At 35.3% G+C, this 14,216-nt stretch overlaps 1 protein-coding gene across 1 annotated transcript in view; it reads left to right on the top strand.

The window, feature by feature from the left end:
* The window catches only part of grik4 (glutamate receptor, ionotropic, kainate 4), a 624,478-nt gene that overhangs the window by 507,398 nt on the left and 102,864 nt on the right, over nt 1–14,216 (top strand). The window contains exons 10-11 of the mRNA XM_056473804.1: nt 3,146–3,298; nt 3,698–3,802. Of these exons, the coding sequence (XP_056329779.1) occupies nt 3,146–3,298; nt 3,698–3,802 (258 nt within the window). The remainder of the gene's footprint in view (nt 1–3,145; nt 3,299–3,697; nt 3,803–14,216) is intronic.

Raw genomic sequence — 14,216 nt, 5'->3', positions numbered from 1 at the left:
CAATGTCATTCTGCACTGGCCTAATGAGCGCAGCCAGCAGACGTTTCTTTGGATGTGACCAGAATAGTTACACTGGGATATATTTATACAGAAAGCAGAAAAAACGGTGGCAGCAAAATGTACACAGACTGCTATTTTTGTCACAACCTTCCCTTCTAAATTGCTGTACGGTTTTATAATGCTGCATAACATATCCTCATTTTGGAAAGTCTCAGCTGTGTAATGGATGTCAGAGGAAAGAGAAACTTCACAGCCTTTGCTGCAGTGCATTAACATGCCATCTGATATAATTAAAGTGGTCAGTAATTCAGTTTCAGGGGACAAAAGGGCCAAAGGAAGTGATCAATGATGCAGCGTCCGAATGATTTAATTATAGTCTGCATGGCCTAATGTATGCACACACCCAACAACTCGTCCATACAGTTTGTGCTTTTTTGAGCATTTTTTTTAACAGCCGCGCTGTTTATAGTTCTTCTCTGAATCATTTCCAGTTGATATTAAAACATGCATACAGGGATTCACTCTGATTCTGAGCATCAGTGAAGTCAGGGAGATGCTCTAATGCATTTAGAATTGCTTAAATTAGTTGCTTGCTGCTCTAGGATTGTAATGTATATTATATAAAAAATCTGCTTTGCATCAAAGAAATAAGTTTATTTATTATTTTAGCATAACAAATAACATGCAAGTATCAAATTGTATTAGCCTATTTTATTTTTTCCTTTATACATCATTGTGACAACTTATATTTTTGTTATTGAATTTCAAATACGGCCAATTTTAAGGCCAAAAGCTTACATTTTTCAGTTACAAATGTCTTAATGATGTTTTGCTTTTATATTTTACATTAGGCTATTATTCATTCATTCATTCATTTTGTTTTCGGCTTAGTCCCTTTATTAATTCGGGGTTGCAGCGAGGTTTATGCAGCGAATGCCTTTCCAGCTGCAACCCATCTCTGGGAAAAATTAGGCTATTATTTGTGCATAAACATATCTAGATATAGTTATAAACACACCGTTTGTTTGAAAACGACATTTTTTGTCATCATTACTGCAAACATATATGAGTGATGTGGAGGGGGGCCTTACAAAATTTTCTGGGGAAAAAGGGGGTCTCAGGCAAAAAAAAGGTTGGGAACCACTGTATTACACCACAGTTCAAGGGCCCTATGTCATACATCAGGCACAATAAGTTGCAAGACTTGTTTGGTGTGATTTGTTCTTTTTAGACCAGCTCTATGTTTTGCACCAAGTTTTTTGAATAGCAAATCCATTTGCACCACTTTGTGGACTCATGGTCGTGCTGGTCTAAAAGGGAGTTGTGTTAAGGAGCATTGTTGGCACGTTGCTATTTTGAGAAACTGATATAGACCGCGCCATTGATCAACTAAAAGCTGGTCCACTACCTGCATGCCTTCTTCATCTCCAGTTAACTGGGGGGTTTTCAGTTTATTCATGACAATTTGGATTTGTATAATGTTATTATTATTAGTAGTATTTTTTTATCATATGAATATTTATATTTGTTTTAATTTGTTTGGATAGAATTCATTTTTTGATCACACTTTTTTATTATTGTTAATTTATTCGTTTGCTGGAAATTAAAACTGAATTTAGAAATAGCTTTGAAACTAATCTTTGCCTTTAACAAACGAAGTTAAAGATGTAGGCTAATGGATGTCTTCAGTGGTGTGAGTTTTCACTGTTTCCTTATCCACAAAAGTAAAGGAGTAAAGAGTAAAAGTAAAGTAAAGTGAAAGTAAAGATGCCGAATGGAGGAGGCTCGTTCTTTATTCCCGTGCTGCAGATGGTCTGTTTAACTGTTTTTTCGCTAGTGAAGCTTCCAGTTTTTCCACTTATAATGTCCGCTATTTAAATAGCAAATGTGCCATGGTGCGACACAACTGACTCTTAAAGGGAATGTGAGATGAGACTCTGATTGGTTAAATGCACATTATACTCAAAACCCACCCATAACTCATTAAGAGAATAAGCACAACCCTGTTAGACCATGTGCTACGGCGCAGCGCGTATTTTCCCATCCTTAAAATAGCAAAAGTGGATTCGGACACACTCTCAATGCTTTTGCAGCCTGAGCTTTAGACTTTATGACTAGATTGTTAAAATAGTACCCCAAGAGTTAATCAAAATTTGCACCATGAACGATTTCTGTTTTAGATGAAAAATGTTTGTTTTTGAATTTGATGATTTCAACTAAAAAATAATGATTTAAGCTGATAATAATTTTCAATCATTCATTCATTTTCTTTTTGGCTTAGTCCCTTTATTAATCAGGGGTTTCCACAGCCGAATGAACCGCCAACTTATCCAGCATATGTTTTACGCGGCGTATGCCCCTCCAGCTGCAACCCAACACTGGAAAACATCCATACACTCTTTCATTCACACACATACACTACGGAGGACAAACCGGAGCACCCGGAGGAAACCCACGCAAACACGAGGAGAACATGCAAACTCCACACAGGAATACCATTTCACCCAGCTGGAGCTCGAACTAGCGACCTTCTTGCTGTGAGGCAATCGTGCAAACACTGTGCCACTGTGAGGCCCTGATAATAATTTTAAGGTTGATAATTCTTTAAAGAATTTCTGAGGGATCATGTTACAATGAATATTAAAATGTATAAAAAAAAAAGCATTTCTATCATTAAAAAATGTAAATTTTTACTGTGTTTTTTAAAATAACTTATTTAGCAAATTATTTGACCTTGATAAGCATATACAGTAAGCAACATTGCAAATCCTACCAACCTCAAACATTTCAATGGATACTGTATATATATTATAGACATAATTTAATAAAAATGTAGCACTATCTTGTAAGTCAACTAGTCACACAGAAGTGCAACAAACTCTACACTGTGTTTCAAATGCATTATTGCATTTATTTCTATGACTACATGTAAATAGCACAACATTTGTCCACATTCTCTATTTTTGGCCTTAAAATGTATACCTATCTCAGCTGGCAACCTACAATTGGGTAGTACTTTCTTTTTCTCTTTGCTCCATCTATGTGTTTACCCATGTGTGTGTGTGTGTGTGTGTGTGTGTGTGTGTGTGTGTGTGTGTGTGTGTGTGTGTGTGTGTGTGTGTGTGTGTGTGTGTGTGTGTTCCAGCTGTCATCAGCGCTGCTGTTTGATGCGGTACATACGGTGGTGGCAGCCGTGCAGGAGCTGAACCGCAGCCAGAATGTAGGAGCCACTCAGCTCTCCTGCAAGTCCTCTAAGATCTGGGAGCACGGCACGAGTCTGATGAACTACCTAAGGATGGTAAGAACCGCAGGGAAGAGCCCACCAGCTGCCAATCATCTCACCTGCTGCCGTTGCAGGCTCATTCATCATTTAGTTTTTTCGCTCTCTGTACCACAGCGGCCCCAAAAACCCCTGTCAGAACTGCAGCCTTCAGCAGAATCTGAGACAGTCAGCCATTAAAGATTAATGAACGTCAGCTTGTCATTACCGCATCATCCTATGCGTGACGTATGGCGATCTATAGCACGCTTCTTCCTGCACTGTGCAAATGCTGCGTTGTCCTCGTAGCCCTATAAATCGATACAGCACTGAAGGCTTGTGTGTGGCTGTGATCGCGTAATACCCTCAGGCGTTAACATGTCTCTCTCTCTCTCTATCTCTCTCTCTCTCTCTCTCTCTCTCTCTCTCTCTGGATAGGTAGAGTTGGAAGGTCTAACAGGCCACATCGAGTTCAACAGCAAAGGCCAGCGTTCGAACTATGCCCTGCGGATCATGCAGAACAGCAGGGATGGCCTAAGGCAGGTAAAGTAACTCTCGGCGACATTGCCCTATCAGCCAGAGGTAAAACTCGCCATTATCTGTGTTTACGCTTGCGACTGCCAGGAACACAATGAGATTTCCTGTCCACCGTTGCACAGATGTGATGTAAAGGTTGAGTAATCCTTTGAAAGCACATTGTTTGTGTGCGTGTGTGTTTTGTCTTGAGTTGTTTCATCTGAAATGTGTAGGAAGGATACAGTGTTTTTCACAGCGCCCAGCAGTGATGGCCATGGCTGATCCTGATGAAATTATAGTTAATTAGCACTTTCGCGCTCCTGTGATTTTTATTGGTGGGTTTGGATGTTGATAGAATTGTTGAAGTGGGGGCTTTTGCAGGTGTGCCATCTGCTATTAGGAAACAAAAAGCAACTCTTTGGTGTGAATTTCAAAGGGTTAGTTCACCCAGAAGTGAAAATTTATTCAGCCATGTATTCTTTCAAATCTATAAAGGCTCATTTGCACAAAGGCTGAAGACTATAATGATAAGCAATGTTTCCTCTAGGATTTTTTCGAGCTTTAGCGGCAGGCCTTTTACACAGATCTTCCAACTACCTATGGCGTTATTTCATTGACAAATGTTGTGAGCGCAGTATTACAAGTCGAGATCGCATTCATGTAATACAAGCATACGAATCTCATTGGTTGCACTCTGATTTCCTCTGTTCGTGCACTAAACTTCTTGCGCACCCTCAAATATATTCTGCTCAAGTGCAGATTCTCTTGTGCGCTCTCAAATAAATGTTGAAGTGCAATTTAGTGTGTTTATGTAATGAGCATGTCTCCAACATTTATTACATTTGCTAGGAATATTTATGAATGTCTCCAATATACCTACAGAACAGCATTAATGTGTCCTGAAGTAAAGTGAATCGGACATAAACTCCAGCAAGATAAAGTCATTGTATGCAGAGCCATAGACCTTTATCTATAGCGTATAATTATGGAAACTGTGTTCATCATAACTAAAAGCTACATAACTAAAAGGGTTTGCTGACCTCATACATAGCAGAGCCCTGTCAGTCAGTCAGCATGAAATCTCAAAGGGTTAAACAAATAACACACAGCACTACTACTATTACAGAAAAGTTTGCTCTGTTATAATTCACTTACATTTCAATACATTTCGGTGTAATTATAACCCACTATAAAAAAAGAAGGTTTTGAATGTGAAGCTGTAATGTAGCCGTGGCGAGAATGAATTTTGGTGTGGCACCCCGTCATGGAAGAATGAGTGTGGAGGAAACCATGATAAGGATCCAGTAAAGATCAATCTAAAACTATTACTGGGTCTCCTAGAACAGTTGTTTGAATCACTGTCAATCATAAATGGTAACTACACCCTAAAAATACTGTAAGAACTTCAATGGCTGCTCAGACATCATTTTATGCAGTTTAATAGAGTGACATTTATTGATGTTTTTAGTTGGTTTACACTACCGCTTAAATTATTTTTAAATTATTATTATGTTTTTTTTTGTTTTTTTTACCAAGGCAGCATTTATTAAATGTAAAAAAAAATGTAATTGTTAAATATTTATTAACATTTTATATCTCTGTTTTCTTATTGGTTCATTCCACTGTGATGACCCCAGATTAATAAAGGTACTAATCCGAAAAGAAAATGAATGAATGAATAATAATAATAATAATAATAATAATAATAATAATAATAGTAATTGCTATTAGAGTGATTTCTGAAGGACCATGTGACTCTGATGACTGGAGTAATGAAGCTGAATATTCATCTTTTAAATCACTGGAATAAATTATTAAATGAAATGACAAACTACTTGTGAACAGTTCTTTTACAGTGCAATAACACAATTTTACAATTTGAACTGTGTTTTTGATTAAATAAATGCAGCCTTGGTAAGCAGGAGAAGCATATTTTAAAACATTTAAAAATCCTACTGACCCCAAACTTTTGACCGGTAGTGCAGTTTGAAAATATTATATTGTGCAAAATTATATATTATTATTATATTATAACCAGTTTTTGTATCGTAATATTTATTACCAAATTTAAAAAAATCTACAAATATTTACAATAATATTACAACTAAAAATGTCAATATAAGTAACTTTATCTTAAGTTTTGTTAAAATTATATTGTGTTTATTTATAGCATATTTTTGTTACAAAATTAGGGAGAGAAATGGAAAATGAACAGATCCACTACCTGAAGAACACAGAAAGTGTTAAAATAGTCTGTGAAGCGATATTGTAACACGTGGAGTGACAGACAACTGTGGTGAGGATCCACTTGCAGGTTTATTGAAAGTCAGGCAAGCAAAGGTCAACACAGGTGCAAACAGATGTATAAAGGCAGTCCAGAATCGTAGTCAAACACAGGCGAGAGGTCGGAAGGCAGGCGGCAGACAGGGACAATAAGAATAAACAAGACTAGGGTCAAAACAAAGGAAAACAAGACAAGGAGAATGCGTTGAAATGTCACTATACAGCTCACAAGACTCGGCCATGTGAATGAGTGTGTGTGCTGCTTAAATGGTGTTTGTAATCAGTCCTTGACGATCCTCAGGTGGTGCGAGTGTAATCAGTAGAGACTTGGAGCAGGTGTGAGTGTGTGTGTGGCATGACTGAATATGTAGTCCATCAATGGCGGAATTATAGTCCATGTGTGTTTGTGTGTGAGATCCAGCAATCTGGGAGTTATGATCGCTGGTGATCGTGACAGATATGAATACTTTCCAGATGCACTGTATTTTAAAAAGCAAGATTATTAATGAATCCTCTTAATGATCCTCTTTCTGAAGATGTGCTCTATTTTTCCTTTTCAAAAAGGATTACATAACAAATGTTTTTTATCCACTACCATAAAATATAGTTTGATATACTGTGCTTTTTAATAGCAGGATTACTCAAATAATTAAAATGACATGCTATCATCAGAGAATAAAAAATTCCATCCATTTTCACACTGCAACCTCTGAAGGTGAATAAGTTGTCTAGTTTTGCCCGGAGCTATACATATAACAGCACAGTCGGATCGCTTTCCAACTTAAAACAGCCATTTAGGATAAACCAAGTTGACGGCTGAGTGTTGTTAGCGTCGACTGTTTCTGTACATGTCAGAGAGAGAGAGAGAGCGAGAGCAGAAGTCAATGCTGTCAAACACCAGGCTGCTTTCTGAGTGACACCGCATTTCCACAGCCTCTCTGACCGTCACCTTGTGTCACTCACATACTTTTTTTATTGCTCTTTTAACCTTTTGAAACACTGTCAACTTTCTCCATGAACCACTGGCGTTGGGAGAGCTCTGTGATTCGTGATGGACAGATGGACAGTCGAAGGCCACTTTGTTCACTATTCCAGGCATAACAGCAGAGAGCGGGCTGGCAGCTGGTGCTCGCACCCAACCTTATTAGTTTCACAAAGACGTCACTGTTTTTTTCTAGAGAGTAATATCCGCTGTCTCAATTTGATGTAATGCATCTGTCGCTTCCCCTGGCCGGCTCTTTCAGCGTGGCTGTGCGGTCCAGCTGGACAGCAAAGTTCAGGCGAATGTCACCCCGCTGTCCTAACATTGCTCCCCTCTGCTCATCATTTTCTGTATTTGTTGTGCACTTGTTGTTGTAAAAGACTGAGCATTACGCAGAGCTTGCGATGCATGTTTCCCTTAATGATACCCATTCAGCCACAAATCCAAGCAGAGGCTGTTTTACATTTAATGAGTATCTGTGTGAAAAATATATAGCAGCAACTTTTGATGGTGTACTAGTCTACTGCTTTGTTTACACTGCTTTTTTAATATTACTGTATATTAAATCATGCATTGTGTTGTATAAGTACGAATGAGCTACAGTGCTGCAACATATCTTCAGTTTTTAAAGGGATTGTTCAGTCTTTCTTCTGTGGAACATAACATTTTATATTTTGATATGTTTTTTGGATGACATTTTAACTCATCTTCTATGTTCCACAGGAGAATGAGCAGGCTGCAGGTTTAAAACAACATGAGGGGGAGTAAATTATGACAAATGTGTCATTTTAGGGTGAACTATTTCATTAATGAAAGAAAACTAGAGGTTTTTATATTCAGCTTATGCAGAAGACAAGAGCTCAAAGAGTTCAAGCAGCCTCGATTAATTATTTAGTCGCTAGCTCCACAGAATTTTCTCTTCAAATATTTCTTAAATTGTTTCTTCTTTAGTTGGCCCAAATTTGACTCTGTAAAACTTTTAAAAGATTGTTATATTGGCTGGATTTGTGTTTTTTAGTTTAGTCAAAATTGGGCATTCTGAATGTTGACTGGATTTTAAAATAACTCTTATTTTTACATTTCTAAAGTATGTTTTATGCTGGCTTAATATATTATGACTTATTATAACTAAGCCCATGCATGAATAAAACTTCAACTTAGATATTTTCGCTTTTCAAAAATTTTATTAATTGCCATTTTACACTGTTCAATTCACTCCATTAAATTTCTCAAACCAATATCAAAATTAAACCTGGGTTGAAACTAATAATAATAATAATAATAATAATAATAATAATAATAATAATACTATAGTATCCTTAATAAAATTTGATAATAAGTAATAAATAATAAGTATATTATTTAATAATAAGTACTAAACAGTAAGTATTCCTTAATAATAATGCTTAATTATATGTGACTCTGGACTACAAAACCTTAGATTACACAAGTATATTTTTGGTAAAAGCCAAAAATACATTGAATGGTTAAAATTATTATTTTATAATTTTATGCCAAAAAAAATCATTAGAATATTAAGTAAAGATCATGTTCCATGAAAATTTTTTGTAAACTTAAACTTTACATTACTAATCATAAAAGTGTATTTATGACTAGTAATGTGCATTTCTAAACATTTCACACAGGTTTTAGAAGGTTTTTTTTCTCAGTATTTGGTTTTTTATATATATATATATATATATATATATATATATATATATATATATATATATATATATATATATATATATATATATATATATATATATATATATATATATATATATATATATATTTAGATATTTTTGGATATTGTCATAACCTAATATAGTATACATCAACTAAATTGATATACAGATTGCCAACCCAAAAGTAACTTAGGGTTATATAAAGACAGCCAACACAAAATACATGCATTCCTAATATGTGAGTCCCATCTCACACTCAATACACTAAAATTATATGGTATAAATACAGCACTACAAGAAACAAAAGAGAGAGATCGACTTAGAATGTCACTTACTTGTTTTATAAATATTTAATCAGCTGTAGTTAGAAATTATGCTGGTTTTCTCCTCTAAGGGCTTATTATCTCTGTCGCCATCATGTGTATAGACAATGTCAACAGTCTTTGCTCTGCTCAATGACAGGCTAATGGCTCCCAACGCGCTATCGCTCCAAATGATAAATATTTAAAATAGGCACTATCCTTATAAATAAACTGCATTGTTGCAATCTAAACAACTACATTCTCTCCTGAAAAGCCTCAAAAGTATATTAAGTTGTCCAACAGCAGCAATATTTGTCAAACTGTACAGTCTCCTCTGTTTGTCGCTGTATGTGAGTGGAGTAATACACAAGGGGGAAGGGTTAGGAGGCTGTACGAGTGCTGTTATGTGCAGAATATTGCATGGCTATTAGCTAATCAGATTTGAAGAACCAGACCGAACTGTTGTATAAGCTAGCATAGCACTGCAGAATATTGAAACACCTAAGATGGAAAAGGTTATACCATAGTAATGTACACAAAAGGAAGCCAAACATGCATGCGACGGCATTCAGTCTGTATTATGTTTGATTTATTCCATGAATAAACGGTGGTATTTAAAGCAGAATGCCTCTTCGACACTCTCTCATATTAGCAGCTATTAGAGGTATTCGGATGCCTTGGCAACAAGTCTCAGTGAAGCTGCCAGGATTTATACAAAGACATACGCACACATTCACCAATGCACATGCTTTCCACATTATATACTGACAGATGCTTGAGGCTGCTATATCAACACCTTCCTACTGGGAATCTTTGAATCTTCCTAGAAATGCTGGAGAGAAGATTGTGTGAGAGTATGAGAGAGTGAGACAGAAAGCAGTACAGCACTATTGAGTCTGGATTTATCCATCATGTCCTGGAGCAGTTGGCAGAGCTGATCCTACCCAGCGGGCATTGCACAGATTGGCCCACATGTGTACATACGCTTTCCTTCTGGAAACTGGTATGGAGGGAGGAGAATGAGGCGGACCACCACACATTATTGGCACATCTAAATTGAATTTCTCTGGCAAGCATCTCGCTTATGTGAACTGTGCCGCACTCGACCGGAGTTGCGATTTCACATCAGCTTCTGCTGGAAAGATGTATATCGAACGCAGCTGGAATGACAAGATGGCTGCTGCGCTTTTCACGCAGGTGTCACCGAAGCAGTCATGCCAGTGCCCGCCATGTGCCAGCGCTTAAGGAAGACTGGTTAATGAGAGCTTATGTAACCTTTTCACACGTCGCTGGTTATTTTACACACTGCCAACACTCTCAGACAAATTTGAGGAAGATTTAGGCACATGGATGGATGGTGATGAGCTTCTGGGTTATGAAAAGTGTTTAATTATTCAGTGATTTGGGCAATAACACTTCAGGAAATTATTTTAAATTAAGAGATCTCTCTCAAATAACAGGTTCTGGCAAAAAAAATATTAAGTCTGTCAGATTGTCTTGCTATAACCAAGACATACATCTATTCAGCAGGAAAAATAAGTATTGAAAACGCCATATTTTTTTCCTGGGAATAATATTTCTAAAGGACCTGTTGACATGGAATTAAACCAGATTTTGGTAAAAACCCAAACAATACAAACATAAAAAAAACAATAAATAAATAAATAAATAAATAAATATATATAATATATATATATGTGTGTGTGTGTGTGTGTGTGTGTGTGTGTGTGTGTGTGTGTGTGTGTGTGTGTGCAATAACAATGAAACGACAGAAGGAGAAAGTACTGAACTACAGAAACATATTTAATACTTTATATAAAAGTCTTTTTTGGTGATGGCAGCTTAAAGACGCCTCACATATGTAGAATGAAGTCACATTAACTGCTCAGGTGTGAGTTTTTCACAGACTTTAACAGAGTGTAAAAATCTTGATGGTTCTGAGGGCCTCATCTATCAAATCTAATCCTTATTTTGTGTTTTCTATTGGATTCAAGTCAGGTGATTGGCTGGGCCATTCTACAGCTTGATTTTCTTTCTCTGAAAGCATTTGAGAGTTTCCTTGTCTGTGTTTTGGATCATTGTCCTGCTGAAATGTCCACCCTGGTCCATCTTCATCATCCTGCTAATGTAGATGTTGGACTAAAGCAGCTAATATTATTTTACAGTGGTGAAGGGCAGAGAGTTGCTGAATAAGTACTGAGAGATTTCAGCTGCTGTCTGGGCTTTCACTGCCTTTCTACAGCCCCCTTTCTTCATGTGTTCTTCATGATACTTTTTCCTTGCATCATTTCGTTTTATTAACCATAACTAATGGTTGGTTTTCTTTGCATATATGGATTTTTTTGGTTTGTTTCATAGCAAAATGGTGACATGTACGATACTAATTTCCCTGCTGTAAACATCCTTATATAGTTCTATCCATAATTCTATCTATGTATCTATCTATGTATCTATCTATGTATCTATCTATCTATCTATCTATCTATCTATCTATCTATCTATCTATCTATCTATCTATCTATCTATCTATCTATCTATCTATCTATCTATCTATCTATCTATCTATCTATCTATCTATCTATCTATCTATCTATCTATCTATCTATCTATCTATCTATCTACCTACCTACCTGTCTGTCTGTCTGTCTGTCTGTCTGTCTGTCTGTCTGTCTGTCTGTCTGTCTGTATGTCTGTCTCTCTAGCAAGTGAAATACCTATTAATCTATCTAATGTTCCATATTGTTCTGTAAATTTTATCTATTCTATCTATCTCTTTATCTATGAATCATTGTGTTCTGTTTATTTTCTATCATTCTTTATTTAATTTTTTATCATCCCATCCTTTATACAGGTTTGCGCTGGATATCTTTCTGTTTTTGTTCTGTCTATTGTCTAGCATTCTGTCTGTTATGCTATGATTCTCTCTCTCTTTCTCTCTCTCAGTATATCTCAATATTCGAGTGAATGAAAGTTGAGTTCAAGTAGAGTTAGGCTTTTTGTTCAGATTTTCTGCATGAATATGGCTCTAGATGTCAGAGGAGATGTGGCCTATAAAGAGCCTTTGAAGTTGTTCATCAGTGGGAATCTGTGGCTTATATTTGAAAACTTGATTTTAACGGCACAAAGATCAATGCTCACTGTACAAAAGGTTCTAAACATTATTGGACATTGGGCTCTAAATCAATGTATTTTTGTCCCACCTGGAAGCTCAGCTTCTGTGTATAATGATCGGGTAAAGCTCTCAAATGGACGATACACTGTAACAAATGGTCAATACTAAACAGTAGAGTAAGTGACTGACAGCATTTCAAATGGAAAAGCACTGCTGGCGAAATCATAGCTCATGCAGCCTCAAAGATACAGCAGCGGTTTTTGCAGTCTGTCATAACAGATTTAGTTTCTCTTTTTTTATAAGATGGTATTTTGCTTTGTAGATTTTTAAAGGCAGCTTTGAGCTTGGATAGCTATTAAGTTATTAATTTCTCTATTCAGCAGAGATGTGTTTTTAAAGGAGTTAAGAGGCTGTGCTGTCGCAAAACTATGAATATTTAGATGATGAATGCTAATTAGGTGGTTGTAATTTTATTTTAATTTAGTTTTTCTGTTTTGATTGATGTGTTAATGCTAGGACTAAACATTAGCATAAACCAGGGTACATTGTAAGCAAATGTGATCCCGGAGAGCCACTGTCATGCAGATTTTTCCTCCAACACTACGCAAACACACCTGTACAAGCTAATCAAACTCTGTGTTTTACTAGAAGGTGAGTTTTTATCATCACTGTGGCTCTCAAGAACTGAACTTTCCTGGCCCTGACATAAACAATGTAGCCTATGTAAAAATAGGTGGGGGAAATTATATGCAATTTCAAGAGCAGATTAAAAGCCTATAGCAAAGTAAGCTCTAATTAACTCATTAAGGAGAGGAAGCTTTCAATCTTGAAAACTAATACAAGTGCTCAAATGAGCTTAAATTAATAACTTCATTTGTCATTGATTTTCGAGGCCAGTGGATGGAATCAGTCATGTTGAAATAATGAAATTTTTGCTAGGAGTGTGAAAGGTTCTTTTTATTTTGTTTTTTGTTTGATTGTATGTTTATTTAGTTGTATTTTTGTTTAATTTTATTTTGAATTGTTTTATTGTACATGTATTTTTATTTTATTTATATATATATATATATATATATATATATATATATATATATATATATATATATATATATATATACATACATACATACATACATATATATATATATAAAAAGAAAACAATTCAAAGGGGTCTAATAATTATGACTTCAATGTATATGTTGTTTTATTTTGGCTAGAATAAAAGCAGCTTTTTATTAAAAAAAACATTTTATGGTCAACATTATTAGCCCCTTGAGGCAATATATTTTTTCAATAGTTTTCAGAACAAACCATCGTTATATAATAACTTGCCTAATTACTCTAACCTGCCCAGTTAACCTAATTAACGTAGTTAAGCCTTTAAATGTCACTTTAAGCTTTATAAGTGTCTTGAAAAATATCTAGTCAAATATTATTTACTGTCATCATGGCAAAGGTAAATAAATCGGTTATTAGAAATGATTTATTAAAGTTATTTTGTAATAATAATATTATGTAATATTAGTTTGGAAATAAATAAATTGGAACATGTGTTGCAAAAAAATTACTTGTGGGGGTTTTTCCATTAATACAGTGTTTTGCCAAATGGATAATATAATTTAACCTGTTCTTGGAAAAAGATTTACTAAACGGGATGAACAGACTCACATAGAAACCTAATATACTGCAATATATGCAAATTACACAAACGTCAAACAATTTCATATTTGGATTTCACATATATATAAAATTATATTGAAGTTACAAATATGTACATATATTATACGTATTATCAATTTATATGCATGTTCATATGGCCATACATAATATATATGTATTAGATCTTATATATTTGATCATATACATGTTTGCAATTCCAAAAAATATAAATGCAAGCAACCATTTTTCTTAATATTTGTTGTATATATAATACATGTTTTATATTTGTAAATTTTAGATATGAACTTGTTTCTCATGTATGTAATTTGCATATATTTCCATGTATGATGAATTATAATAGGTCCCCTTTTAGTCTAAAATGGACTCTGACCAAGGACTTATTTTGTTCTGTCCT

This window comes from Danio aesculapii, chromosome 15, assembly GCF_903798145.1.
Source record: "Danio aesculapii chromosome 15, fDanAes4.1, whole genome shotgun sequence".
Classification (NCBI taxonomy): domain Eukaryota; kingdom Metazoa; phylum Chordata; class Actinopteri; order Cypriniformes; family Danionidae; genus Danio; species Danio aesculapii.
Note: the sequence above shows the minus strand (reverse complement) of the source record. Positions and strands in the feature narration are given on the sequence as shown.